The sequence below is a fragment of the Gopherus evgoodei genome, chromosome 1, assembly GCF_007399415.2.
Source record: "Gopherus evgoodei ecotype Sinaloan lineage chromosome 1, rGopEvg1_v1.p, whole genome shotgun sequence".
Classification (NCBI taxonomy): domain Eukaryota; kingdom Metazoa; phylum Chordata; order Testudines; family Testudinidae; genus Gopherus; species Gopherus evgoodei.
The window spans coordinates 136,095,572-136,122,327 of NC_044322.1; the positions used below are offsets into that span (position 1 = coordinate 136,095,572).

Consider the following 26,756-nt stretch of genomic DNA (forward strand, 5'->3'; position numbering starts at 1 on the left):
TCATGCCTGATTTTGCACCGCCTCTTTCAGTTTCTACCTATAATGGCCCCTCAACAAACAGACTTCCCTGCTAGGGAAAACATGAAAGCAACTTAAACAAATGTAGGAGGAAAATAAGTCAACTTCCCGAGGACTCGGCTAGTAAACAAACTGGCCCAGGCCGCTAGGGGGCTTAGCGACGGGCTTGTGTTACAGTCACTCTCGCCCCTGGCACAGACACGAGCCCCCGCGCCGACCCCGCCTCCCCTGGCGCTGCAGGCGGGGCCCGCCCCGCACGTCACCGGCAAGATGGCGGCGCCCGGCTGGCCTAGCCTGGCGGAGCCGGGGAGCCCCCTGCCCCAACTCGGAGGTAACGGTCGCTGCCCCGCCCCAGGGATACCGGGGAGAGGCCCCCTGCCCTTCCCCCAAAGCATAGTGGGGGTGGGGACTGGGAGTCAGATGTCCCGTCTTCCCCCCCGCCGCCCCCCAGTGATCACGGGAGCTACATTTAGGGTCACTGCAGCAACGGACGGGAGACACCGGCTGTGCTAACCCCGTGTCTACGCTCTAGATTTGGGGCTCCCCGCGCCGGGAGTTTCCTGTGGGAGGGGAGGGAAGAGCAAAATTTCAATTTATTTGGGTTTTACGCGGTTTGCTTTGTGTTAATCTGAACCGCGGAGGTGAAACTCAGCCAAACCTCTCCCCTTGTAACAAGGAGGGAGGGGTTACAGTGTCTCCCACCCCCAGAAGTGGGATAAGCCGTTTGGGCCCCACTTCATTCCAAAGTTTTGCAAACCTAGAGCCAGGCAGGTTTCACCTCCCTTTGGGTTTTGTTGCTAACGATCAACATACTTTAGTTTTCAGAGTGGTAGCTGTGTTTTTTTGTATCAGCAAAAACAGTGAGGAGTCCTTGTGGCACCTTAGAGACTAACAAATTTATTTGGGCATAAGCTTTTGTGGGCTAGAACCCACTTCATCAGATGTATGCATGGATATCTCCTACTGTGTTTTCCACTCCATGCATCTGATGAAGTGGGTTATAGCCCACAAAACCTTATTCCCAAATAAATTTATCTCTAAGATGCCACCAAGGACTTCTCATTGTTTTTACACTCTAGTCTTGGTGCTGTAATAAGCCACATGGGATGAAGTGTTGAGGATCTCTTGACTAATGTAGTCAGCTGTTTACCCTATTAATGCCTTCTCATTCTAAGGTAATAGCCACTGACATACATAGTACACATTTTTATTTATCATAGACCCAGTTCACAGATAATTTGCAGTCCTTTTGCACCAGCTATGCTTGAACAATGGCATGCAGATCATCATCATTTATATTATCATGTCACCTAGGCACCAGAGTCATGGAGAAGAACCCTGTTGTGCTTGTCTCTGGTACAAACACAGAACAGAAAGATAGTCCCTGCTCCAAAGAGCTTACAATCTAAGGGCACGTCTTCACTGGCAATGTTAAAGCGCTGCCATGGCAGCACCTGAATGTGTCTTGTGTAGTTGTGGCACAGTGCTGGGAGAGAACTCCAAAAAAACCCAACTCCACAAGGGGCACAACTCCCAGCACTAGTGCACTGTCTATACTGGCATGTTACAGTGCTGAAAGGTGCAGTGCTCAGAGTGTTTTTTTTCACGCCTGAGAGCGAGAAAGTTGCAACACTGTATGTCAGTGTGGACAAGCCCTAAGCAACAGTATGGTTCTACAAGCAAAAGGGGCCTTATAGGGTGCTCCTGCTTCGCATCTATTTCCTGGCATCTACAGGGGCCTGGGGAAACCATGTGCAAGCTAGTAGGCTGAGCAATCCTCCTTCCAAGAGCCCAAGAACTGAGAAAGCATAAGTTGCCCCAACCTTTCTCCCTGGGCCAGGTTGTGCAAGAGCACAGATTAATTTAGCTTATGGTGCCAATAAGAAGATAGGTGCTTTACAAGTCAAGGTCCCTGTTTCCAGGAGTTTAGAATATAAACATGAGTAGAAAAAAGATAAAAATGGCATTCAGCAAAAACAAGTGACTGAGCAAGTAACTATATTCAGCATTTGTCTTGTAGCACTATGTTAAACTTTGTCTTCTCTTTCCATCATGTTAAAGGGATGATGAGTTTGGGAAGAGGGAATAAGATATACTCAGATAATGCAGTGATGAGAAGCAGTATATAACCCTCAGAAAGAAGGATAAGAGTCTTGTGGGAGAAATGAGTTTTAAGGAAAGATTTGAAAGGCACATTTTGGACCATAGCGAAAACATGCCACTTTCTACAGTAACAATCTACTATGGGTTTGATTGCCTGAGTTATGTTCATGGTGAGTTTTCTATCAAGGTTCTTGTCTTGGTATCTGACACCTCATCTGCACTGGAGTTTGCCTTTGTTACAGCCATTGATGGCCAGTCATTAGTGTAGCTACACTAGTGCAAAAGTTATGTCTACACTACAGAAGACGTTTTGCTGCCAGAGTATGTCAGGGCCAGGGAATAGTTAGCCTGGCCTAGCATCAGGCACAGCCCAGGAGCCAGTTACCAGGAATTAGGTTGGGCTGGAAAAAAACAGAGATCAGAATCAAGAGAAACCAGAGGGCAGAAACCAGGAGATATTTACCAACAGTCAGGCCAAATCAGGATACCAGGTCAGGATCAGAAGGCTGGAACAGGTGAACACTAAACCAGCAGTCCTGGATAGGGTAAAGCTCATTTGGTCAAACAACTTCCTGTTTCCTCCTCTGACTTACATAAGGACTGTGGCCCAGTCAGGAGCTTTGAAGGTCTCCAAATCAGTGTAGGTGCAGGGCTTGTGCTCCACTTGGGCTTCATGGACCCTGGTCCCAGATGCTCTCTCTAAGCTGCTAGATGGAGGTTTGGAGTAGGATGAATCCCGAGATACTGAGAGACCCAGGTCTGAGATCCATGGGACCTGACATTGTAGGAACACCACGTCCCTGAACTACATTACCTGTGTTGACAGAAGCACCCTTCTGTTGACATAGCTCCATCTCCACTGGGGATTTTGTCAGCATAGCAATGTTGTTCAGGGGTGTTTTTTCATATCCCTGACCAGTGGAGCTAAGCCAATAGTACCTTTAAGTGTAGACGAAGCCCTGGTGTAGATAAACAAAGGTGGTATAAAACAACTGTTTACCCCAGCCTCAAGGAGAGGTAAGCTGCACTTGTACAAATAGGTATCAGTGCAGCTGGTAGTTTTGCTAGTCTACAGCAGCGTTTTTCAAATGCGGCCACTGTGGCCACATGCAACCTCCAACGGCTTTTTGTGCGGCCTCAGCTTCCTGGCGGGGAGGAGGAGGCAAAGCAGTGGCCCCTCCTCCAGGGCTGCCAGCAGGGGTTGGGCCCTATCTCTCTCTGGAACCAAAAGTGAAGGCACGTGGTGGGGCTTGGGCTTCAGACCTGGGGTGGCAGGAGGCAGACTCCAGCTGTGCAGCAGTGGGCTCCATCCCCCAGAGCTTTGAGCCCTGAACCCGTCCCTGGCCCCAGGGTAACCCCCCCCCGACCCCATCTGCTGCATCATCTGGCCCCAGGCTCTGGCAGTGCGGGAGTGGGCTCTGATTTCCAGCCGCAGGGTTTCAGACTCTAGCCATCATACCATGCGATCCAGCCCTGCCCCACAGCTGTGCAGCAGTGACTGCCAGCCCCAAGCTCACTTCCCCGCCCCATATCGCCCTGGCCCCCACTGCATCCTCCGGCCCCAGTCCCCGGCTGCACAGCTGCAGGGCTCCAGTCCCTGGACTCATCCCTCCCATCACCCCTGGCCCACAGCTGCCTCCTTACTCACCTCCCCATCCAAGACTTAATTTGTCCACCAGATTGACAGCACTGAGTAAGTCTGTTGTGAAAAGTGATATTCATAGGTTTGTTAGGTTTCACTGCCTCCCTGCTAGCTAGCAAGTCTGCTCCTCTGAAATGTGATAGTATCAAATACAAATGTTACTTTTCACAGAAACAGACTTACTAAGTAGCAAGTCTTAAAAAAATAAGCAACCAAAAAAGCAAAAGAAACAACAACAAAAAGGGACAAGAATATGCAGAACACTGTATTTGTTATATTGAACTTGCTTTCATCTGCTGGAGCGTGCACCCTCCCCCCCCCCCGGAGCATTGCTTTACTGCCTTATATCTGAATTCATGTTATATCGGGTCGCGTTATAATGGGGTAGAGGTGTAGGTATCTGATTAAATTTGAAGTACTATAGTCCCTCTATGTCTATTGGAAAGGTGGAACATTTTCTCTATCTGTCTCAGACTCTGGACTGCCTTGAGAATGTTTCTTTAGGTCCTCTTCCCTGAAGCTTCTGACTATTGCACACACATTCATCTGATCTCCACTACTCTCCTCCTCACTCATCTTTCTAGATATTGTGAAGGGTTAGTTTTGCTGTTCTTCCTCACACCCAGCCTCTGTTTTTATTGGTGGTCTTACCCAGTAAATAGTTTCAGTGCTTTCCCTGACAAAGTTCATAGTTTTCCCCAATAGTAGAGTGAAGGTGTCCTTATTTTTATCAGTTTTGTGCTTTCCAGAAAATTCTGAATAGTAACAGTGAAGACTGACATGACACTGACTACTGCACACATTGCTACAGCAGAGGCATTGGAGCTGTTTGCCTGCAGACCTAAGAAGGCATATCAGTTTACACTCTGTTTAGGATTGGAAGGTAACCTTCATAATCATAAATGCTAGAAGCTACCCTCTCACCACTTAAGGTGTGGCTCATTCAGATTAGAGTACTCCTCCAGGCCCAAATGTTCTCAGTCCATTAGATCATGCTGCCTCTTGTCTAACAAAAGTTGACATTAAAATGCTGTGCATACAGCCTGACTTTCTTTTCTCCAAATTTACTATTGTTTCCCCGACCTGAAAATAGAATTATAAATACTTGAAAAAATTGATTGAAATGTTGTCTAGTTTCACTGTAGCTTCTGTAATTATTACTACATTTTTTCCCTGAAAGACTGTTTGTTTGTTGGTGTTTTTAACTATACTTAACATTTCAAAACAGACAATCAACAGCAAACAGTGGATTCTGCTACTTTTCTTCTTTTATATACAGCAGAATAATTTCAGTATTACAAAATTATGCTGAATTAAGCCATGCATCCTCTGCACACTTTAGGGACTATGATTTTGCTTGACTCATCTGTTTCTTGGGCTTTTAAAAAACTGACCATTTAAGGTAGAGACCCACAAAAGAAAAAAACAACAGTAATCTTGTGTGCTGGTACAGTTATAATAATCCAGAGTGAGTTCACTCTATGTCATGGAATGCACCCATAGTAAATACAGTGTACACTTAAAGGGAAAAAAAAATAAAGATGTCTTGGGTTAGTTGTACTACAGCCCCCTCTGGTGGTAAAAAAATTAAATCCTGCATTTTAAAATTGCCGAGCACATTCTGTAAAGAAGTGGTTCTCAACCAGAGGTACACATACCACAGGGGACATGCCAAAGTCTTTCAGGAGGTACATCAACTCATCTAGATATTTGCTCAGTTCAGGGGTAGGCAACCTGTGGCACGCATGCCAAAGGCGGCATGCGAGCTGATTTTCAGTGGCACTCACGGTGCCCAGGTCCTGGCCATCTATCTGGGGGGCTGTGCATTTTAATATAATTTTAAAAGAAGCTTCTTAAACGTTTTAAAAGCCTTATTTACTTTACATACAACAATAGTTTAGTTATATATTATAGACTTATAGAAAGAGACTCTCTAAAAAACATTAAAATGTATTACTGGCACACGAAACCTTAAATTAGAGTGAATAAATGAAGACTCGGCACAGCACTTCTGAAAAGTTGCCAACTCCTGGCCTAGTTTTACAACAGGCTATGTAAAAAGCACTAGCAAAGTCAATACAAACTAAAATTTCATACAGACAATGACTTGTTTATATTGCTCTTTTATACTATACACTGAAATGTAAGTACAATATTTATATTCCAATTGATTTATTTTACAATTATATGGTAAAAATGAGAAAGTAAGCAGTTTTTTAGTAATAGTCTGCTGTGACACTTGTTTTTTTATGTCTGATTTTATAAGCAAGTAGTTTGTAAGTGAGGTGAAACGTGGGGTACTCAAGACAAATCAGACTCCCGGTTGACAGCGCAGCATGGCTGGATCCCTGCCTACCTTGGCCCCATCCCACTCCTGGAAAGCGCCAACGTGCCCCTGCAATCCCTGGGCAGGGAGTGGGCGATGTATGGCTCCACATGCTGCCCCTCTCTGCAAGCACCGCCCCCGCAGCTCCCATTGGCCACAGCTTCCCATTCCCGGTCAATGGGAGCTGTGGGGGTGGTGCTTACAGGCAGGAGCAGCGTGTGACGAAAGACCCTGCCAACAGGGCCGTGCTGGCTGCTTCTAGGAGTGGCGTAGGGCCAGGACAGGCAGGGAGCCTGTCTTAGCGTTAGCCCCACTGTGCAGCCAGAGATCGCAATTGATTGAGAGATCCTCCAGGATCGGCCAGTCGATCACGTTCGACTGGTTGGTGACCACTGCCTTAGACTCTGGGTATCCCAAGATTGGAAGGTTCAGGGGCAGAATCCACTGCCTGTTCTTTTGAAGAACAGCTCTACCTCCCACCCCTCCAAATACACAAAAATAACCTTTTTGGACAAAACCTCCAGTAGTAACTTATAGAGTTTTATAGCTACCATGAGTGTGGCTTACATTGGTTAGCACACAGCTCTGTTTGCTATTGTGTGAGCTGGAACAAAGGATTTGACATTATAACTCTCTTCTATCCACTCCAGAGTCCTGGCTTGGTTTATAGAGCAGTAATTGTGCTAATGTCACTCATATTGCCTTTTATTTTAATAAAACACTGACTCAAAAATTAGAGTAAGATTTTCGTATTTTATATGTGTATATTACTTTTAATCCTGAAGGATCTTAAATCCCTACACAAACTAAATACATACATACCGCACTGCTAAAATGCTTCCAACTCTGGGACAGAGAGCAGCAGACATGCACATCTCCACATGCTAATGGCTGGGTAGTGAATTTTGTCAAAATACTACAGTAAACCCCAACTGTTTAGCGCTATGGACCCCTAATGACTTTGAATGACAACAACCCATTTTTAAGTTTTTATATAAAAAAAATACACAAATCTTCTGGAACAGCTCAAGGTTTCATGGTCTCCATCACCCTTGATCTTTTGTTTGTGCTGGGATGGAAAATAGGGCATTTAGAAATGTACCTACATCATAGACTACTCATTACCACCTATGATCCAAGGTGGGGGTGCATTTCTTTTGAGTGGGGGATTGGTTTAGACATTCACTCCTGGAGGCCAGCATAATCACTGTTTCCAGAGGACTGTGAAGGAGTATATTGCTGCTTCATCAGCTAACTCTGTTGATGTGAGGATAGGACTTTATCCTGTCTTCTGTCCTCATTATTGATAAAATAGTCCCTAGGCTTTCTCTTCCCCATCTTGGTTCTCACAGGTCACTGTGGTTTACAGATGACCTGTATCAACCAAAGTGAAAGTGAACTTTGGAATTCATTCCACCTTTTTGGTCTGAAACACCCACTTTTGTTGACCTTCAGGATGTGCTGTAGGACCCCTCTCTTTTTTGAGCTGAAGGGACACAATAAGGCTGGTATTGTGCATGTTGGAGCATTTTGGGGTTATTGTTTTGATATCTCCCACTGATTTTCTGATTTTGGGGGAGCTTTTGTTCTTTTAAAAATATTTTGTCATAAATGCCTGTAGTGGTAGGATATTTCTGTTTACTTGCAGATGTAATTTAAAACGTTTAATTCTGAGTGATGAACGTTTTAAAATTTACCAAAATTCAGTGTACAGCATGTTAAACCAAAAACATTTGGCTTTTAAGAACATTAGTTAATTGGCAAACCCAACATATTGGTATAAGAAATTAACAATCAAAGTGACTAAAGGTGTCTTTCCTCTGTTTGTGTGTGTGAGAGAGTGTCCTTTGTCATTTACACAAAGTGGCTGTTTTCATTTTAGGGATTTTTTGCTTGAGTGTATCTAGGGCCCTGCCAAATTCACAGCCATGAAAAACGCATTGTGGACCATGAAATCTGGTCTTTTGTGTGCTTTTACCCTATACAATACAGATTTCATGGGGGAGGCCAGCATTTCTCAAGCTGGTGGTCCTGACCCAAAAGGGGGTTGCGGGTGGGGGTGGGTGGCAAGATTATTTTAGGAAGGTTACAGTATTGCCATCCTTACCTCTGCGCTGCCTTCAGAGTTGGGTGGCCAGAGAGTAGCGACTGTTGGCCAGATGCACAGCTCTGAAGATGGTGCCCTGCCAGCAGCAGGACAGAAGTAAGTGTGGCAATACCATACCATGCCAACCTTTCTTCTGTGCTGCTGTTGGTGGCAGCTCTACCTTTAGAGCTGGGCTCCTGGCCAGCAGCCATCGCTTTCTGGCTGCCCAGTTCTGAAGTCAGCACCAGCAGCAGAAATAAGGGTAGCGGTACCACAACCCCCCTACAATAACCTTGCGCCCACCTCTCCACACCTCCTCTTTGGTTTAGGAACCCTACAATTACAGCACCATGACATTTCAGATTTAAATAGCTGAAATCGTGAAATTAACAATTTTTTAATTTCTATGACCGTGAAATTGGCAAAAAAGGACCATGAATTTGGTAGGGCCCTAAATATATCTTAATTAGGGTGACCAGATATCCCAATTTTATAGGGACAGTCCTGATTTTGGAGTCTTTTTCTTATATAGGCTCCTATTTACCCCCACCCCTACCCCGTGTCCTGATTTTTCACATTTACTGTCTGGTCACCCTAATCTTAATAACTTGATTAAGAGCCCTGATAAATTGTTTGCTGATGATGACAGAGCAACTTTATACATTAATTCTTCTGGGGCCATGATAGGGTCTATTAACATCTTTGTGCACATATTTTGATAACTTTAACTGTTGTGGCTTTTCTTATCTAGCTTTGGTGCATTGATCCTCTGTGAACTGCTCAGTTTGGAGTCTTTGCTATTCATTGAATGCATACATCAACCTCTGAGGAAAGACTTCCTGTAAACACATCTATTTTGCTTTAAGTGTAAGTAGCCTATCTCTTGAGCTGTAAATTTTCTAAGATTATAATAAATGCTCATGTAGTTGTTCAATACACTTATTTTACTTGTAGTCCATATTATATTTAATCTTTTGCTATAGCATATTCATTCATACTTGGGTTGTATCTGTTGTTTAAATTGTGTGTGGTTTTAGTCATTTAGAGCCAAGTCCTGAAAAAGTTAATGCATGCCTGGGAGATTCAGAAAACTCATAAGTAACTTAACCACTGCATGTGTGCATGTGTGTGTAAAAGGTATGGATATAGAATTTATATGTGGCATGGAATAGTGCAAACACATTTGTAACCATTGTAAAAGGGCTGGAAAAGATCTAGTTTAGAGGTGAGGGTGTTAACCAAACCAATGCCTTATCCCAAAGTGCAGTATAACGCATACTGGATGAGCACATGACACTGTAGCTAATTTCACCCTGTGTCTCTTGATCAACCATAACAGCCAGCAGATTTTCTTCCTCTTTCAACACCAACTACTTGATCTTTGGAAGACAGGAAACTAATCAAGTGCAGTGCTGGGTTTATACATCTGCTCTCTCATTGTGTAACTTTTAGTTACATAATCCAGTACTTGGTGGACTGGATCTGTATTTGTCTTTATTAAGGATGCAGGATACTTTTGGAAATTAATACTGTTATTTTTTCCATCGCTTTAGTTTTTTAGAATTAAACAAACCTTCTCATTGTACTAGACCAGGAGTCTCAAACTCAGTTTACATTTGGGCCAGTGCCAGTCCTTAGATCCTCCCAATGGGCCAATAATGTCACTGAAGATGGTGTTCACACCACTTCCCAGCCCGTTTCCCACCCTTTTCCCTCGCTCTCTTGGCCTCATGCCACCCTGGCTGACTCTGCCCAGCGACTAGTTATGGCACCTCTGTCCCTCTCCCCCAGTGCCTGCAGCAGACAGATGGCTGCATGGGTCTCTCCTCTGTGGTTCCGCCGACAACAGCAGGGATAGGGAACCGCTTGCAGGGAGCTGAGCTGCCTGAGGTGAATGACGCATTGCCGAGTGCAACTCCTGGGAGGGTCCCAGGAGCAGCAGGATGGAGCAGCGTTGGGGGGAGAGGCACGTGAATCTCTCCTGCCCGCTCTCCTCCCCCTCCACCACTCCCTCAGCCGGAAGCCATGAGGGACGGATGAAAGAACTTTTTAACAAGTTTCCACGGGCTGCAGTGGGGAGGTTCTTGGGCCACAGATGGCCTGCCGGCCAGGGCTTTGAGACCCCTGTACTAGATTGTGTATATTTCTAAACTAAACAGTGAGAATGAGGATGTTTTTATGCATACAGTTCAACAGATGTAACTGAAAAATTTGTCCTGTCAATCTCTCTTCTTTCTTAATATACTTAAGTAGCATTTTTCATTTTTAATACCAATCCAAGATTCACAAAGCTCTTTAAACCCATTCATGCTTGACATTTTGGAGGCAGGTTAGGATGCCAGTAGAGACTGTAAATCAGCTTGGAAGAAGGTCAGGCTGGGTTGTGGTTCACACTTAGGGAAACATGGCAGACTCTGTAATAAATAATTGATATTTATTTCGCTGTAGGCATTGATGTTGTTTGCAAATTAAAAAAGATAACATTGCATTGCTTTCCATTCAGTTCACATTTGGAAGATTTATATTAAGGTTCACATGCTGAAAGTGTATCTTTGCATCCATAATGTATTGAAACATTTAGTTTAGTGAAATCTTAAATTCTGCAAAAATAGATAGCTTAGATAGCCCCCTTTCTGTCTTACATCAAGTTCCCTGTGGGATGATTGTCTGGACTTTTAAAACTGTTTATTCAAGACAGTAAACATCCCCCTTGTGCTGTATCCTCTCTGACTTCTGTCTGTAACCACTCTTTTGTGGATGTATATTCTGGATGTGTACCAACAGTTTTCCCAGACTTTGAAAATTTGTCACGAGTTAAGATCACAAGAGCCTTCAAAGTGGATTCAGCCTGTCATGCTGAGCAGATTTTCAAAGTGAAAACATGGGACTGGCAGTCTGGGAATGTTTATGGATTGTTTTTGGAGGCAGTCAGGGAGGTGTGAAGCAAAGGTTTTGGCAGCTGGGGGATAAAGGACAAAAAGGGCTGCCCATTCCACCTCTTCCTCATATTTTCTATGCTCTTGTTTTCTATTTTTCTCTTTCCTCATTTTTCCGGTGGTCATTTCGCTTCTCTTTCAGCATCCTTCAGTTTTCTCCTCTTTTGACCTTCCCCTCACTCTACCATAATTCTTCATTTTAGTATTATTATTTGAAACACTGTAGCACCTAGGAGCCTTAGTCATGGACTTGGACCACATTGTGTTAGGCGCTGTGCAAAGACACAACAAAAAATGGTACCTGCCCCAAAGAGCTTGCAGTCTAAGTGCAAGACAAGAGACAACAAATAGATACAAACAGGACAAGGAAGCAATGAGATAGTATTGGTCAGCATGTAGGCAGGTGTCTCAGCGCACCAGCAGCCCTATCTCCCTTTTATTCTTAGTCTTTTATTCTACCGCAGCTCCAGAGGCCCTACCTTAATCCTCTGCTCACCTTTGGTGCAAGGAAGCTGGTCAGATGCATGAATCATACTAGGCAAGCTTAGTAATTACCTGCATATGGCTGCGCAGATCATGTGATCGGCTTGTCAGCTCATCAGTCACTGCACTGCCCAGACTTCTGCTCGGAACCTTCATGACTAAGGAAAAGCAGGGTGACACATGTGACAGGCCTGGTGGTGATGTATTCCTTAATATGTGAGCACTTAGCCAAGCTGTCATCAGTCTCACCTTCTCAGCTGGCCGATGACTTCTTTAGCTGGTCAAAACACTGTTTCTGGTTTAAAAAAAAATTTGACTGGGACAAGCCCTGAAAACAGTGACACAATCACACTGGTTTACAAGGCCAAGTATTCACTTCAGTGAACACTTCATCCAGTCTTAATTTATGCTTATCAAAGTGGAATAATGGAGAAAAGTATTAGGACTGCTGGTCTTTTGTACAAATTTGTATATTGCTTCTGTCACGAGGGCTTTGATTTTTGTCATGGGCATAATGAGAAAGGCATAAGGAAAATCTAAAAACAGTCAAACCACAAGAATCTACATCCCAAATGCCCTTTACTTTTTCATTAGGCCATATAACTGTGCATATGCTGTGAAAACATAATTTGTATAGCACAGTCAGTGTGCCAGATACTTTATGAAAAATACACAAAAAGGACTTTACCCTGAAGAGCTTGCAAAAAGAACAAATAACAGTTTATAATATAAGAGTTGCTATTCTGAAACCTACTTTACCTTTGTAAAATAAATAAAATATTTACTTGCTGTGGGATGTAGAATGTTGGAACTAGTAGGGGAAAGGGCAGAGGAGGTAACCTCAGTGGGAGTTTACTGCTCTGGTCCCATTTCTCTTTATTAGCTTCACAGGATTTAACTTAGCAGCTCCCAATTAAATTTGTTCATCTGTTTACTATTAACAGCTACCCAAAAAACCTCAAATGTCAAAAATAATGGAGATATATATATTGTTTTTAAATGAAAATTGTTGGATCCACAACAGCTGCCTGAAAAATCCATTCTGAATCATATACTATATTAATTCATTTTCCCAGGGCAAATGTGATTTGGTCACACGGTGCACACGTTAGCTATGTGATTTTATCGTTCTGCATAGTCAAGGCCTAAGAGAAACTTAATATGAAGAAGCAATCAATGCATATTTCAGTTTTCTGCTGCAAAACACCTTTAATATAAGCACTGCAAGCTACTTTCATATGGGGAGAATGTGAATGCACAGGTTTCCTAAAGCCTTTTACATTTTATGGTTTCTCCTGGATGTGCATATGTAATCCCCATTTATGTCAATAACATTTAGACATCCCATGACAGAAAAATGGGCCCCTGGGGTTTTTGTTTTGTTCGGGGGTGGGAGTAGGGGAGAGTGAAATGCAGAACCTGATTTGTTATAATGTAATGGCAAACAGAAATGGGGAAATCATGGCTTTGTCATGGTAAACAAATGCAGTAAATAAAAAGGCAACATTCTGGCACTATTTAAGTGATTTGTTATGATAAATTATATGAAAGATGATTTATTTTACAATAAAAATTGTTAAAGCTAGTTAAAAGATTTTATATTAGATATTAAGACACTCAAACATTTGGGAATTTATTAAGCCAAATTTGTAAACATTCATGGAAGACTCATGTTAAGAAAAGGGCTGGCTGGGGTGATAAAGATTGATTTTAAAAAATAAAAATAATAAGCCACAAATCAAAATCTTCTAAGATGGTCATTGACTTTTGGGTGCCCACCTTCCACTTGTTTGTCTAGATACGCTGATGATCTTCAGCTTCCATTGAGTTCAGTTGGAACTGAGTGCTCAGTAGTTATGAAAAACAGGTCCAAGAGGTCTCAAGTGAGGAACCCAAAAGTTGAGACATACAAAATCAGTGACAAAATATATAAACTGGATAATAATACACTAATTCTCTGAAGACTGCATTGACTTCCTATTTGCTTCTTGATGAAATTCAAGTGGTTGACTTTGATATATAAAGCCCTAAACAGTTTGTGTCCTGGCTGCATGAGAAAAAAGAGTTTTCTCATTGTGTCATTGTAACAATTTGCTCAGCCTGAGCCCTCTTTCTAACAGTCTCTAGATTTTAAACACCAGAGGACTCATGGCTGGGCATTCTCAGTAGTGAACGCTGAGCTTTGGACCTTGTTTTTCCCAATTGACTAATAGAACCAGAGTCTATTAACATTTAGGACACAGTGCAAAGCCCCTCTGTTCTCTCAAAACTTTGATTGAGCATGTAACTGGCTATGTATGCAGCTTATTGTAGTGTCTACTTCTATAATGTATATGCAAATAAGTACATCTGTGGTACAAGTGAGGTTTTTTGCACATTTAAGAATAAATTTAATTGTACAAAAACAAAGCTCATGAAAGTTTGCAGAACATTAATAAAAATATATGATATAATCATTGTGACCATAGAGAAAGCTGCTATTATTACTTTTCTTTCAGGTTTAAAAATGTCTGATAAGAAAATAATTATGAACAGAGCCCATGATATTGAGAAGCTACTCTCTGAAAATAATTTTCAAGATATTGGAAATCACCTCACAGAATTTGAAGCTGTTGATATGACTATAGAATATCTTCAGGAGACTGATGTTGCCAAAGCTGTGTACAGAGTCCTCCAGAACTGTCCTGCAATAACATTGAAAAAGAAAGCAAAGCATTTATTATCAAAGTGGAAGACACTTTACAAGAATAACTATCTTTCATCGATACAAAGTAAAAAGTCAGTTTCTGAGACTGTGAAAGAGCACAATGAATATTTCAGTGTGGTTCCAAAAGAACAAACTGAGTTTTCTGAAGAATTGAATCAGCATGAAATGTTAGATGCTGCTGGTGCTAACAGTTTGCTAACATCACAAAATGTTCCAAAAGATGAAATGTATAATAAGCCAAAAAGCTGTGTGAATCAACTGGGTCTTTTAGAAGAACAGCGCACTGATAACGAAGACGCTAAACCTGCTGGCAGTGAAACAAGCCCACAGCAAGAACATCTGAAGGCCATGAGGTTGAAATGCACAAAACTTATTTATAAAGCCTTGACTGATTCTGCCACAAGCAAAGAGGAAGCCAATAAGTGGCAAGAATTATCCAGAGAAATTGAAGAGTGTATTTTTGCTCTTCATGCTAGAAATGACAAAAAGTACAAAAATTGTATCAGAAGCAAAGTCTCTAACTTGAAGAATCCTAAAAATTTCCACTTAAAACATAACCTATTTTCAGGGACTATGAGTCCAAAGACTTTTGCTGAGATGACAGTGATGGAAATGGCCAATGATGAACTGAAACAACTCAGGGCTTTGTACACAGAATCATCTGTTCAGGAACATCAGCTTCCCCAAGTTATTGATGGCACACAGACAGACAAAATAAAATGTAGGCGCTGTGAAAAATTTGATTGCACTGTCACTATGATTGCCAGGGGAACTCTCTTCCTTCCTAGTTGGGTGCGAAATGCAAATCCAGATGAACAAATGATGACTTATGTTATTTGTAACGAATGTGGAGCGCAGTGGTACCACAGCAGATGGGTTTGTCTGTGATTATTAATCCTTTAATGAATATCACTTAAAAGTGAAAAACGTAAAATAGATATCAGAAGAAAAGTGTGTTGGGATTATTTTTATACTTGTTTTAGATGTTTATAAATCAGTGCTATTGTGCAGACACTGCAAATAATAAGTTGTAGAATAATAGCTAAAAGATGATCATAAAATAATTTTGGAGGTTGTTTTGAAATCATTATTTGGCTTTTAAATTTTTAAATTTTATTTTCTGTAAGTATGTAAAATATGCATTGTGTGGTAACATAATTTAATGGGAAACATATTTGCATGCTTGTTACAAAGATTTCTTGGTATTTCAAAACAGTTAAGGACTTATTTTCAAAGGTATTGAACACTGTAGTTCTTAAAAACAACAACGAGGAATCCTTGTGGCATGTTAGAGACTAACAAATTTATTTGTGCGTAAGCTTTCATGGGCTAGAACCCACTTCATCAGATGCATGGAGTGGAAAATACAGGATAAATACATGAAAAGATGGGAGTTGCCTTACCAAGTGTGAGGTCAGTCTAATGAGACAATTCAATTAACAGTAGAATACCAAGGGAGGAAAAATAACTTTTGTAGTGGTAATGAGAGTGGCCCATTTCAAACAGTTGACTAGAAGGTGTGAGTAACAGTAGGGGGAAATTAGTATGGAAGAAATTAGGTTTAGGTTTTGTAATGACCCAACCACTCCCTGTCTTTATTCAGGCCTAATGTGATTGTCTTAGTGAGATTTGAGGATGCTAAACATTTATGAAAATCAGGCCATTAGTACAGTTTAAGCAAATTAATTGCAATACTTGTAACACATTTTTCCAGGATGATCACTGAAGAATATCCAACACAGACCTGCTCTATAATTAAATGAGAAATCACTTGCAAAAAGTGTTGGATTACTTCTCTAAGCAATTTAATCACATCTAAGTAGAATGTAAGCTGCCAAATATAAAAGATACAGGAGAGAATGGTAGCAAATTAAAGCAAAAATGGACTTGGATGTAAACTGTTTTATAGCTAAGCAAAAAAAGAGATCCCAGATCAGACATAAGTATGACATGGAGCAATGGTTCTCAAAGCTGGTCTGCCGCTTGTTCAGGCAAAGCCCCTGGTGGGCCGGGCCTTTTTGTTTACCTGCCGCGTCCACAGGTTCGGCTGATCGCAGCTCCCACTGGTCGTGGTTCACTGTTCCAGGCCAATGGCTGCAGGAAAGGCGGCCCACGCCGCTTCCCGCAGCCCCTATTGGCCTGGAGTGGCAAACTGCAGCCAGTGGGAGCCGTAATCGGCCGAACCTGAGGACACGGCAGGTAAACAAACCGGCCCGGCCCGCCAGGGGCTTTCCCTGAACAAGCGGCAGACTGGCTTTGAGAATCACTGCCATAGAGTGGTATGCACTATACCTGGTAGTAAGTGTTTGCAGAATTAGACCCCCGAGGGCCTGATTCAGGAAATCACTTATGCACATTATTAAATCATCCTTATTCAAGAAATTAAGGGATGAAGTTAATGATACAAGCATATGTTTACGTGCTTTCCTGAACAGGCATGTTTTCCTGAACTGGGGCCTTAGTTACTAATTACAATATGTTACATTTGTGAAGCAGCTGCCCTATTTCTAAGTTCATATTTCAGGTGTATATCCTGTGTGGTACTAGCACAAGCTAGGATTAATTCCCATATCCTGCTATCATCCATTTATTTTTCTTCTCTGTCTTCATTTACTTTTATTTATATTTTCTCTTTATGCATTTATATGACATCATATCAGTTCTCTTCCAATCACTATGGGCTATGGTTCAAAAAGCACCAATGTTCCCATTTTTGTTTAACATATAAAATGATTCCACTAGCCCTGGTTAGCTGTGTAGGTAGGTGTTATCTGGAAATGAAATTAGCTTGGGTTTACTATTCTTTGGTAGTCAACATTTCTAATAACTTGAATGATGCACATAGCAGATGAAGAAGGCATTCTTTTTCTGGATTATATGAGTGGGAGGAGCATCCAAATCAACATGGTAGGAACTTGCTCTCCAAATGAATAATTTCATGCCTTACATTCCTGTATACATTTTGTTATTTATAACTTCTTATCAGCACTTAAATCCTAGAGGAAATTGCCCTTTTATTCAGTCCCAGTTTTCTCAGCCTAGGATTCTTTCAACTCTGTGTGATGCAGAAAGAATACAGTGAAAAATAATGCTGTCTTGATTGAGCGATGTGGGGCTATGTAACATCAAAACTGGATTATTGCTGGAAAACATCAAATTCATAATGGTGCAGTTTTTGTTAATGCAATAGTTGTTTTTTCCAAGCATGCTTTACACACCAGGGGAATTGTTTGTTTCCTATTGTGTAAACACAGTAAAACACCTACACATTTGGCATAACTGCCAGGCTGTACTTGGGACTTATAACAAGTGTTTTACAGATCAAGGCAAAGAAACTTGCAGAGAACCTGCCTGTCTCAGGCCTTGTCTGCGCTACAGGGGAAATTCTATCTAAGCTACGCAATTAGAGTTATGTGAATAGCGTAACTCAAATTGAGATAGTTTATATCTACTCACCAGGGGCACCATGCTACGTGATGTTGATGGGAGACATCCCACCTCCCCCTACTCTTCTCGATCCAGTGGAGTACAGGAGTCAGGAAAGCGATCTGCAGTTGATTCAGTTTTAGCAGGTCTTCATTAGACCCGCTAAATCGACAGCCGATGCATCGATTGCCACTCGTGGATCCCCTGATAAGTATAGACAAGCCCTTAGCCAGCTCCAAAGGAGCTTAGAATGGTTGCTCCACTTACATGCCTGGCACAAATGAGGCATGGTGCCTTTCTCTGCTAATTCACTATCCTGAGACCACTCCAGACAAATAGAAGCTTTCACAGAGAGCCATTATGGAGATGAGACAAGGAACTGGTCAGTGGTGAATTACAAGCTATCTAAAGGGAAACTGTCCACTAAAAAAATCACATATCTGTCTGGAAATTGTGTATCTGCTGTTGTTACAAGTAATGTTTTATATTGTGGTAACTGAAAATAATGTGAAGAATTCTTTCTTTTTTCTGTTTACTTTTTGCAATTGATAGTACTTTGTATTCACTCAGTGTCCACTGCTGCTTCTGTATAATTAACCAGTTAATCTCTGATCCTGCAAACACTTAAACATATACCTAATTTTGTGTTTGAGTAATCCCTGAACTATTCATGGTAGGGGTGGAAGAGTTAGTAATCTTTTAGATTACAGGAAAAAAGTAAAAATATTTTAATGGTGCCCATTATACATAAAATTCTGCATGCCATAATTTTGGAAGTCATCCTGCTATTGAAGACAGCAGTACACAAATACAACATGTTAAAACATTGTGTGGCAGGCGGTGTTTATTTTGAGCTATGAACAATTTACACTTACAAATAATTTATTCTGCCTGCATAAAAATTTTGAAGCAGCTCCAGTGATGCCGTGCTCAGCCAAGTTCTAAGGGGAAAGGGAAACAAACAAACAAAAAAATTGAACACTTCAATAGTAGAATTTGTAGCCGTACGGCTGAGCAGGTTGTGAAATGTTATTGAGACAGAATAAGATGGCGTAATTTCCTAAGATTGTTACCAAATGCCTGCTTATTGACAACTATAGTGGTGGATTGTAATAACCACCATTAATTACATGGTAAAAAAAATAGATTAAGTGATTGCACATGTTCATTCCACTGACGGTGTGTGTGTGCATCTCATGCACAGTTGTTGGAGATTGTTCCCTCAGCAGTGCCCACTGGAGCACCAGGAGTGCCCTCTGCTGTCTCGTACCACTGTATGCAGGTATAAAGGGCAGAGCTGTCCCTGACTCCGCTTAGTTCCTTCCTACTGCCATTCACTGTTGAAGCTGCTATCCTTGCATTTACAAGTTCTGCCCTCTTTAGTGTAAATGGTACTTGGTCTGTTAGTTTTAAGCTAGTTTAGCCTTTTTTACATTGTTTTGGATATAAGATTATGTTTAGGTTAGTACTTAGTAGCTTGTATTTGCCAGTTCCTGTTTTGGTACCGGTACTGGACTTATGCCTTGTTCCCTAGGCTTCATGTCCTGTCACTCATATAACAAGTCCATGCCAGTGAGTGACCCAAACTCAGCAGCCTTAAATGTCTAGGGGAGGCACCATGTGAGTGACAAATGTCACACTTGTGGAGGGATCAAACTCCTGTCAAAGACAGAGAAGGCAGCCATACTAAAGTATTTACTGATGGAGTCTGCACTCCCCTCACCATCGGATGCTTCCTATATGGAGCAGATAACAAGAACATCCACATCTGTTAGGAGTGCTTCTCCTGATCTGAGTTGAGAGGCAGTTCTTAGAAGACTTATGTTGCTGGTACTGAAGAGACAACATAAGTCTTCTAAGAACTCAGTTGTGGAGTCTTCAAAATCTTCTGTGCAGGCACCAAGTGGAGGCAAGGACACAGAAGTGCACTCATAGAAACAGCATTCAGGGACAGTCCTCAAGCCAAGGGGGTTCGTTGACTGTGGAGCCTAGGATGGGCCTATTGTGACCAAATCCTGAAGTACCAAGTTAAACAATTCACAAGCTGCGTCATATGCGTCAGCTGTAGATTAAAGAAAAAAGAGCTCTTGGCTATGTGGTACTGAGAGCTGCACTAAGGGCAGCATGGCCGGTAGTTAGAATGGCAAAGCAGCAGGTCAGTATGATTTCAGTCTGTGGGATATCATCTTAAAATTTAATGACAGGCTTCCATACAAGGTAAAGCAGGAGTTCACAGCGGTGGTGCAGAAGGGCAAGTTAGTTGCCAGAACAACCTTGCAGACAAAAATAGATGCAAGGGACTCTTTGGCTCAAGCTATGGCTCCACCATCACTATGCTGTGCTTCTTCATGGCTGTGGTCATCAGGTCTTCCCCTGAAGGTTCAACAAACCATCCAGGACTTCCCATTCAAAGTCCCCTTGCTCTTTTCCAAAAAGACTGACGAGGCTACAGGTCTTAAGGATTCCCTTAAGTCTCTGGGAATTTATTCAGCAGCAACAAAAATAAAGCCGTTCCAGCTGCAGCAGTCTCAACAGTTTCCACCTGTCATGCCTCGTACTCAGGACCAGTCCAGAAAGAGGAGGAGAAGGAGTTACAAGAGGCGTACTCCGCCTCCCTTCTCTTCTGCAGCTGTTGGTTCATCTCGGCAAGCTGGCCCCTCTAAACAAACCATTTTGACCATGTAATCGTGGTAACAGTGATATAAATGGTCATCTTTCTTATACACACCATCACACCTGCTAGTTCCATTATAGTCCACCTAGTAACTATCTCAGTTTCCACCCTTCCATGAATAACTGCTTGCGTTTTTTTCAATTCTATGGCTATCAGGTTTCTGAAGGGTATGGGCAGGTTATATTTACAGGCACACAGCCCAGTCCCTGGTGGAACTTAAATTTAGTTCTAGCGAAGTTCCTGCTTTGAACTATTGGTGACCTGTTCTTTGTTGCACCTTTCTGTGAAGGTGGCTCTTTTGGTTGCTATTACCTCAACTAGGAGAGTGGGGGAATTGCAAGCCTCAGTATCAGAACCTCCCAATATAATTTTATTTAGAGGCAAGGTATACCTTTGACTTCACCTGAAGTTCCTGACTTAAGTGGCTTCCAATTTTCACATTAACCAAGCAATTTATTTACTGACTTTCTGTCCAAAGCCTCATTCGTATAAAAGAGCTTTGACTTTTTACCTGGATTGGATTAGGCCATTTAGGTCTTTGTCACAATTGTTCCTTGTGTTTACAGACAGAGAGAAGGGCCATCCAGTGTCATTCTGGAGGATTTCTGCTTGGATTTTCAGCTATATTCATTTATGCTACCAACTGGCTGATCTTGCACTCCAGAGTAGAGTGCTGGCCTATTCATCCAGGTCGCAGGCAGCTTCTGCAGCCTATGTGACTTGTGTGCCCATCTTGGACATTTGTAAGTTGGCAACCTGGTCATCAGTCCATCCGTTTGTGTCTCACTACACCAGCTCTCATCAATCCAGAGATGATGCCAGATTTGGATGGGCAGTCCTGCAATCCTTATTCAAGTAGATTCCAAACCCATTTCCACGTCACACTGCTTATTAGTCACTTATGGTGGAATGGACATGTGCCATCACTGGAAGAGGAAGAAACAGTTACTAACCTTTTTCTGTAACTCTTGTTCAACAGCCCTTCCTCCTTCCCCTCTCTGTTTGAGTCTATCCAGTAGGAAAGAGGGGTTGAATTTCATTTTGTCCTGCCCATATCATCTACAAATGTTTACTCTGCCTTTGAGATGACTAGTTAAATTGTTATTTAAAACTAGCAATTATTGCATTACCTATTGGCCACCTCCCTACAACTCTGTTCACAATCCTTCAGACATCTTCTGTTCCATATATTCATATCCAGTCCTGTTTGAATTAAGAAATAAGATTTTGTGAGAAACTAACAAACACTTTACTCACTTGTGAACATCGAGGTGCTGCTTCTTATGGTTCATTTAACTTTTTCTTTGGTTTTTAATTTGACGGGAGCTTTAGCAAAAAAAGGAAAGTGATACAGGTGTGTGCATATCCCAAATGTGTGTGGTACAGAAAAGGCGTGGTCTTAGTTTCGCTATGCGGTATTTTTCTCTGAGTGCAGTCTCAATAAGGGGCAAGGCCAGAGCACATGCTGTATTAGTCATGCATAAGTGATGTAACAGAGCCAGTTATAATCTTAGACTGGATAAGACTGTATGCTTTGTTCTAAAATGAGCACCTGGATGGTGTACCTGGATATGAGCAGCTGTCAATCTGCAGCTATGGGTTGGGTGCAGTTTTGTTCCTTTCACTAGCTTATGGTACAGAAAGCCTATGTACCTTTCACATGGTGAATAAAAATACAGGAGCAAATTTCTTAAGGTCCAGATTCTACTTTCAGTTGTATGTGCAGAACACGGAATGATTTCAGTGCATACATTTGAGGACACAAGCCATAAATCTTCATCTGCTCTAAGGTATGACCTAATTATATATCCTCTTGTTTATAACACCATAGTTCTACTGCAACTATCTGTGTTGTTATAAACATGAATAACTATGGGTGTGGAATTGCTGAGCAAATGAGCTCTATGGCCCTGATCCTTATTCATATGCTTTACTTTAAGTATATATGTGGTTCCAGTCACATAACTATTTGCAAGATTATGGCTATTAGAGGCCATGATCATGATTTATGTATTTGTTAGTTTGTTTGTTTATTGCCAATATCCTTTGCTATATAGGTCAAGAGAACAAATACAGAAGATATATACTATAAGACACAGTTTATATTAGGAATTTTATTTTTAAATAGAATGTTTAATATTTCCTAGCAGGTTTCAAAATCTCTTTCAGGCACAGTAATTATTATTTAAAGTAATGTCTCATAAAGAAAAAAGTGACAGTTTCCAAATATACAAATGTTGTTGTTATGTTATATAATTTACAATGTAAGTTTCATTTTGAAAGATCCTAAACAAATCACAGGAATCATTTCCTTCATCACTGAAATGCAGCCTTTGCAAACAGTGGTCAAGACCTAGGTCTTACATTTTATCCAATATGGCACTTCCGCAGCACAACACCTCTTCATATTGTGCTGTAATATTGGGTAAGCACTGACTCGAAGGGAAGAGTACCAATTCAAAATCATTAAGACCTTATTTTTCCACAAATTTTAAAATCCAGTTCAGTAAGTGGTTGTGAAAATCTTCGGGTTTTAAATGACAACTACAGTACTATTAAATTCCAAATTCAACGAATTATTACTGTTATTTATTACTGTAGGGCCTAGGAGCCCTGGTCATGGACCATGATCTCATTTGTGCTAATTTTTGTGATTATGTGCTTAAGTCCATCCTTGTTTAGCAAAGCACTTAAGCATGTGCTTAACTTTCAGTGAATTCAGTGGGGCTTATGTATCTGCTCAAAGTTAATCATGTGATAAATAGAGATGGGCCTAGTCCAGGGGTCTCAAACATGCTCTTGTGTGTGGCCCGCCAAGTTCCCCGTGCTCCCTACCCGCGGGATTGCCCCCTGTGGGTGCTGCGAGCCCTGCGCCACTCTCTGAAGCAGCTTGCAGAACATCCCTTTGAGGGGAGGGAGAAGGAGGCACAGGCACTCCTGCATTGCCTCTTTCGAGGCACCGCCCCCCGCGGCTCCCATTGGCTGGGAGTGGAACCAGGGCCAATGGGAGCTTTGTGGGAGGACCTGGAGGGGCGGCAAGAGCAGCAGATGCACAGAACCCTGAGCCCCTCCCCCTCGCGCTGCAGGGACATGGTTTCAGCTACTTCCTGGAGCGGAGCGGCTCGGGGCCAGAGGCCAGGACATGGCAGGCAGGCAGGCAGGGAGCCTGCCCTGGCCCCGGTGCACGCCGCTGCCACCCTGAAGCCACTCCAGATAAGTGGCGCCAGGCTGGAGCTTGCACCCTGAATCCCTCCTGCACCCAAACTCCCTGCCCTGAGGTCCCTGCTGCACCCTGCAAAGCTCCTGCACCTCAGCTCCCTGCCCTGAGCCCCCACTGCACCCTGCACCCTTTCTGCACCCCCTGGGGTAGCGTTGGCGTGAGGACTTCGGGGAAGGGGTTGGAATGGGGCTGGGCCTAATGGAAGGGGTGGAGTGGGGGCGGGGCCAGAGGCAGCAAGGGGGTGGTGTCAGTGATGCGGCCCTCAGCTCAATGCACTAGTCCTCATGTGACCCTCATGGTCATTTGAGTTTGTGTCCTGTGGCCTAGGCTCATCATATTCACCTGTACTTTCTATCTGGCCTATGTTAATGATCTTGCAGCATTTGCTTCTGCCACTAGCAGACGTCTATTCCTTTAGATAATGGAATGGTTCTTTTGTTAGGCCTTGACATTAATTGGATCCAAAATATTTTTGGAGATGGCTGTAAAAGTGGTAAATCCAATCACTAAAGTAAATGGAGTTTGTTTTATATAGCACGTGTTTCAAACACACTTTCTTTCAACCTATAATCATGGATGTCAGTTGATGACATTGGGGACCTCTGTAAATATGTTCAAAAATTTTCAGGTTTCTGTTCCTGATTTAATTATTCACGTTAGACCTGATTCTGTATTCCCATGAAAGGCCCACTGAGGCATTGCAGGAACAAGTCCATTATGAAAAGATTATTCTATAACTAATATGCTCAGATTTTTTTTCTGGCTATATAGTTTATTACTTAAAGAGACACTGTCAACTTTGTTTAAAATGACTACAATAAAAAAAATCCAGTTTATGAAAGAGCACTCTATAAATAGCATGTTTTGAAATTTGTTTTTGCCCTTCATTGGCATTTTCTGTAAATCCAAAATGCCCTGCAGCCATGCACCTGCTTATACAGGCCTAAGATGGAGAGAAAAGTACAACTAATAATTAAAAAAAAAAACAAAACCTCTAAAAGTGCCCCCAAATAGCTCTTCTGTATATTAAAATTTTATGATTTCAAAGTTTGATAGCTGAGGGCAATCCAGGGCTAGACGCAAACACTGTGTATCCTTTGGGAAAGGGGAGATTTTTGTCTTTCCAGTGCTATAAAACATCCCTTTACAGCTTGGAAAGGGTGACATAAATCAAGGATTCTTCCAACAAGTTGTCTGATGCATTGCCTGTTTGATAACCGTACCCCACTTCATTTTTCCCTAGCCCCTGGGGACACTCACTGTGATCTACTTATCCTAAAAGTGGGACTCCTATGCTGAATATGTTTCATGAAGAAGAGCCATCACCACTTGCTGCCTTTACAGGGACTGCTCTCAAGAAATGTCATAAAATATGTAGTTAATAAAATTAATCAAAAACCCTCACACTGTTTCTTCATCTCTTGAAATACTGTTTTGTTGTACTTGATGTATCTGTCCTATCCTGGCCTCCCACATTCCTAATCAATTCTTTCCTGAGTATGATTAGAGAGAATAGCATATATATACACCAATAATTCTGCCAGCACCTCCTGCCATCATCTTTGAGGTTCCTTATAGATGAATATTTAATTGTTTTAAAGTGAAAACAGACACACACACCCCTTCCCTGCTAAAGGCATTTCTATAAGTATTTCCCTGATAGTGTTAGCATTTTCAGCTCTCTAACACAGTGACGGCAAATGTTTTAAAATCCCATCTATAGCTGGGCAACCCAACAATAATTCCAGAGCGCTAGATAAGTTGTGATGATAGAGACACAGATGTCACTCAGTCATTCTACTCTTCCTGCCAATTCAGTTCTTATAAACATGCAAGGATACTAAAATTTACAAGATGCCTACTTTGTGAGCTCATATTCCTGTCTGTTTGAATATACTGCTTGCTTTCAGGACTGTTGCTGGCAGGAAGAGCAGAAAGAGAGATATGTGCACACAGATCTTTGATTACTACTACCTACTGAATCAAACAGCGTCCCTTTTTCTGCCTTCTGATGTGTTAGTTGAGATTCCCCCACTTCCTACACCTCCTTTGTAGTTCCCTCCACCATTCTGCCCAATTCCCAATGGTGTAGCCACCTCTTTCTGACCAAGAAGGGCGAATGTGTCTCCTTTTTGTGTCCACAATTGCAGCTCCAGCCAGTGGCCTCAGGATTTCTCAACATAGACAAAAGGTTCTCTCACCCACATAGGCTGAACAGATTGCCTCTGGATTGCTTTCTAATTCTGTCAACCTCACAAACTAGGGCCCAAGCTTTTGATCCAAACTGTGATGACTGCAGTAGTTCAGTGTACTACAACCGGATTAGTAAATGAGTTAGTCCATGATCTTTAGTTTTTATGCTCTGCAGGCGTTGATTGGTAACTTCTGGGCAGGTTTGTCAGAGTATCTTCTTTTGAAAAAGTTAGTAAGGAAATGTTAAGCAGGGATATGGTTTTTGAGATACAAGTGTTTAAAACAAGAATATGGTATTCAGCCATTGTGGCAACTAAGAATGTTTAGCAACCCGATTTATTGCAACCCAAACAAATTCTGAATTGCCTTTATAAAATTCCTGACCAGACCCCTAACAATGGCCCTGTTCACCTTTGAGTACAAAATCATGCTGGCTACAACTGTTTGCATGGGAGTTGTGCATGACAGCTATATTGCATGATAAACCCTGTTGTTATATCTTGCCTAAAATTAGACTAGAGGCTCTTTGGGACAGTGATTTCCCCCCTCCCCACCCCTTTTTTTAAAGCACAATGCAGCCCTAATTGTCTAATGTTTTTGAAGGTAGGGGTGTAACATATTCAAAGCCTGACTGATTTTCTCATTAGCATCACTGGGGGGTAATGCTATGGAGAGTGCTGCTGTTAGAGGCCAAACAGGTCAATGTCTTTTGTGTGATACAAATAACAGTCCCTGTCCTAAAGTGATTACAGTCTAAAACATAAGACGCTGAGTGGGAGACAAACAAGCAGAGCACAGTGGAGTGTGAGGAAGACCTGTGGCCTGAAACCCTGATGATACCACTCTGGCATGCCCACAGAGCCAGACTTCAAGACTAGAGTGAAGATGAGCCCATTTCATCCTGAATTACAATTGAGCACAAGAGAAATAAGAATTTTAATC

The 26,756-nt window shown here is 42.0% G+C and overlaps 2 protein-coding genes and 1 long non-coding RNA gene across 6 annotated transcripts in view; 2 read left to right on the forward strand and 1 right to left on the reverse strand.

Annotated features, from left to right (window-relative positions):
* Positions 1–260: 260 nt before the first annotated feature.
* On the forward strand, positions 261–25,025 carry TCEANC (transcription elongation factor A N-terminal and central domain containing). 4 transcript variants are annotated; one of them, XR_004001651.1, is made up of 3 exons: positions 261–349; positions 8,927–9,042; positions 24,865–25,025. XR_004001651.1 is itself a non-coding variant. In XM_030573057.1 (3 exons), exons 2-3 carry the CDS (start codon positions 4,544–4,546, stop codon positions 15,187–15,189), a joined length of 1,200 nt encoding a protein of 399 aa, XP_030428917.1. In that variant the 5' UTR covers positions 270–349; positions 4,513–4,543; the 3' UTR covers positions 15,190–15,377. The 4 variants fall into 4 exon arrangements, 2 of the variants coding, with proteins under 2 accessions (XP_030428917.1, XP_030428926.1); XR_004001653.1 differs by lacking the exon at positions 24,865–25,025 and adding an exon at positions 17,761–17,849; XM_030573057.1 differs by lacking the exons at positions 8,927–9,042; positions 24,865–25,025 and adding exons at positions 4,513–4,646; positions 14,093–15,377 and having other exon boundaries at positions 270–349.
* The window catches only part of RAB9A (RAB9A, member RAS oncogene family), a 44,657-nt gene continuing 26,862 nt past the window's right edge, over positions 8,962–26,756 (forward strand). The window contains exon 1 of the mRNA XM_030573107.1: positions 8,962–9,042. The gene's annotated coding sequence lies outside the window, so the exon portion shown is untranslated. The remainder of the gene's footprint in view (positions 9,043–26,756) is intronic.
* Positions 9,978–17,839, reverse strand: LOC115656430. Its single transcript, XR_004001660.1, has 4 exons — positions 17,758–17,839; positions 14,188–14,278; positions 11,667–11,752; positions 9,978–10,589 (listed from the first exon to the last, which is right to left on the reverse strand). It is a non-coding gene; the product is annotated as an uncharacterized LOC115656430 (long non-coding RNA).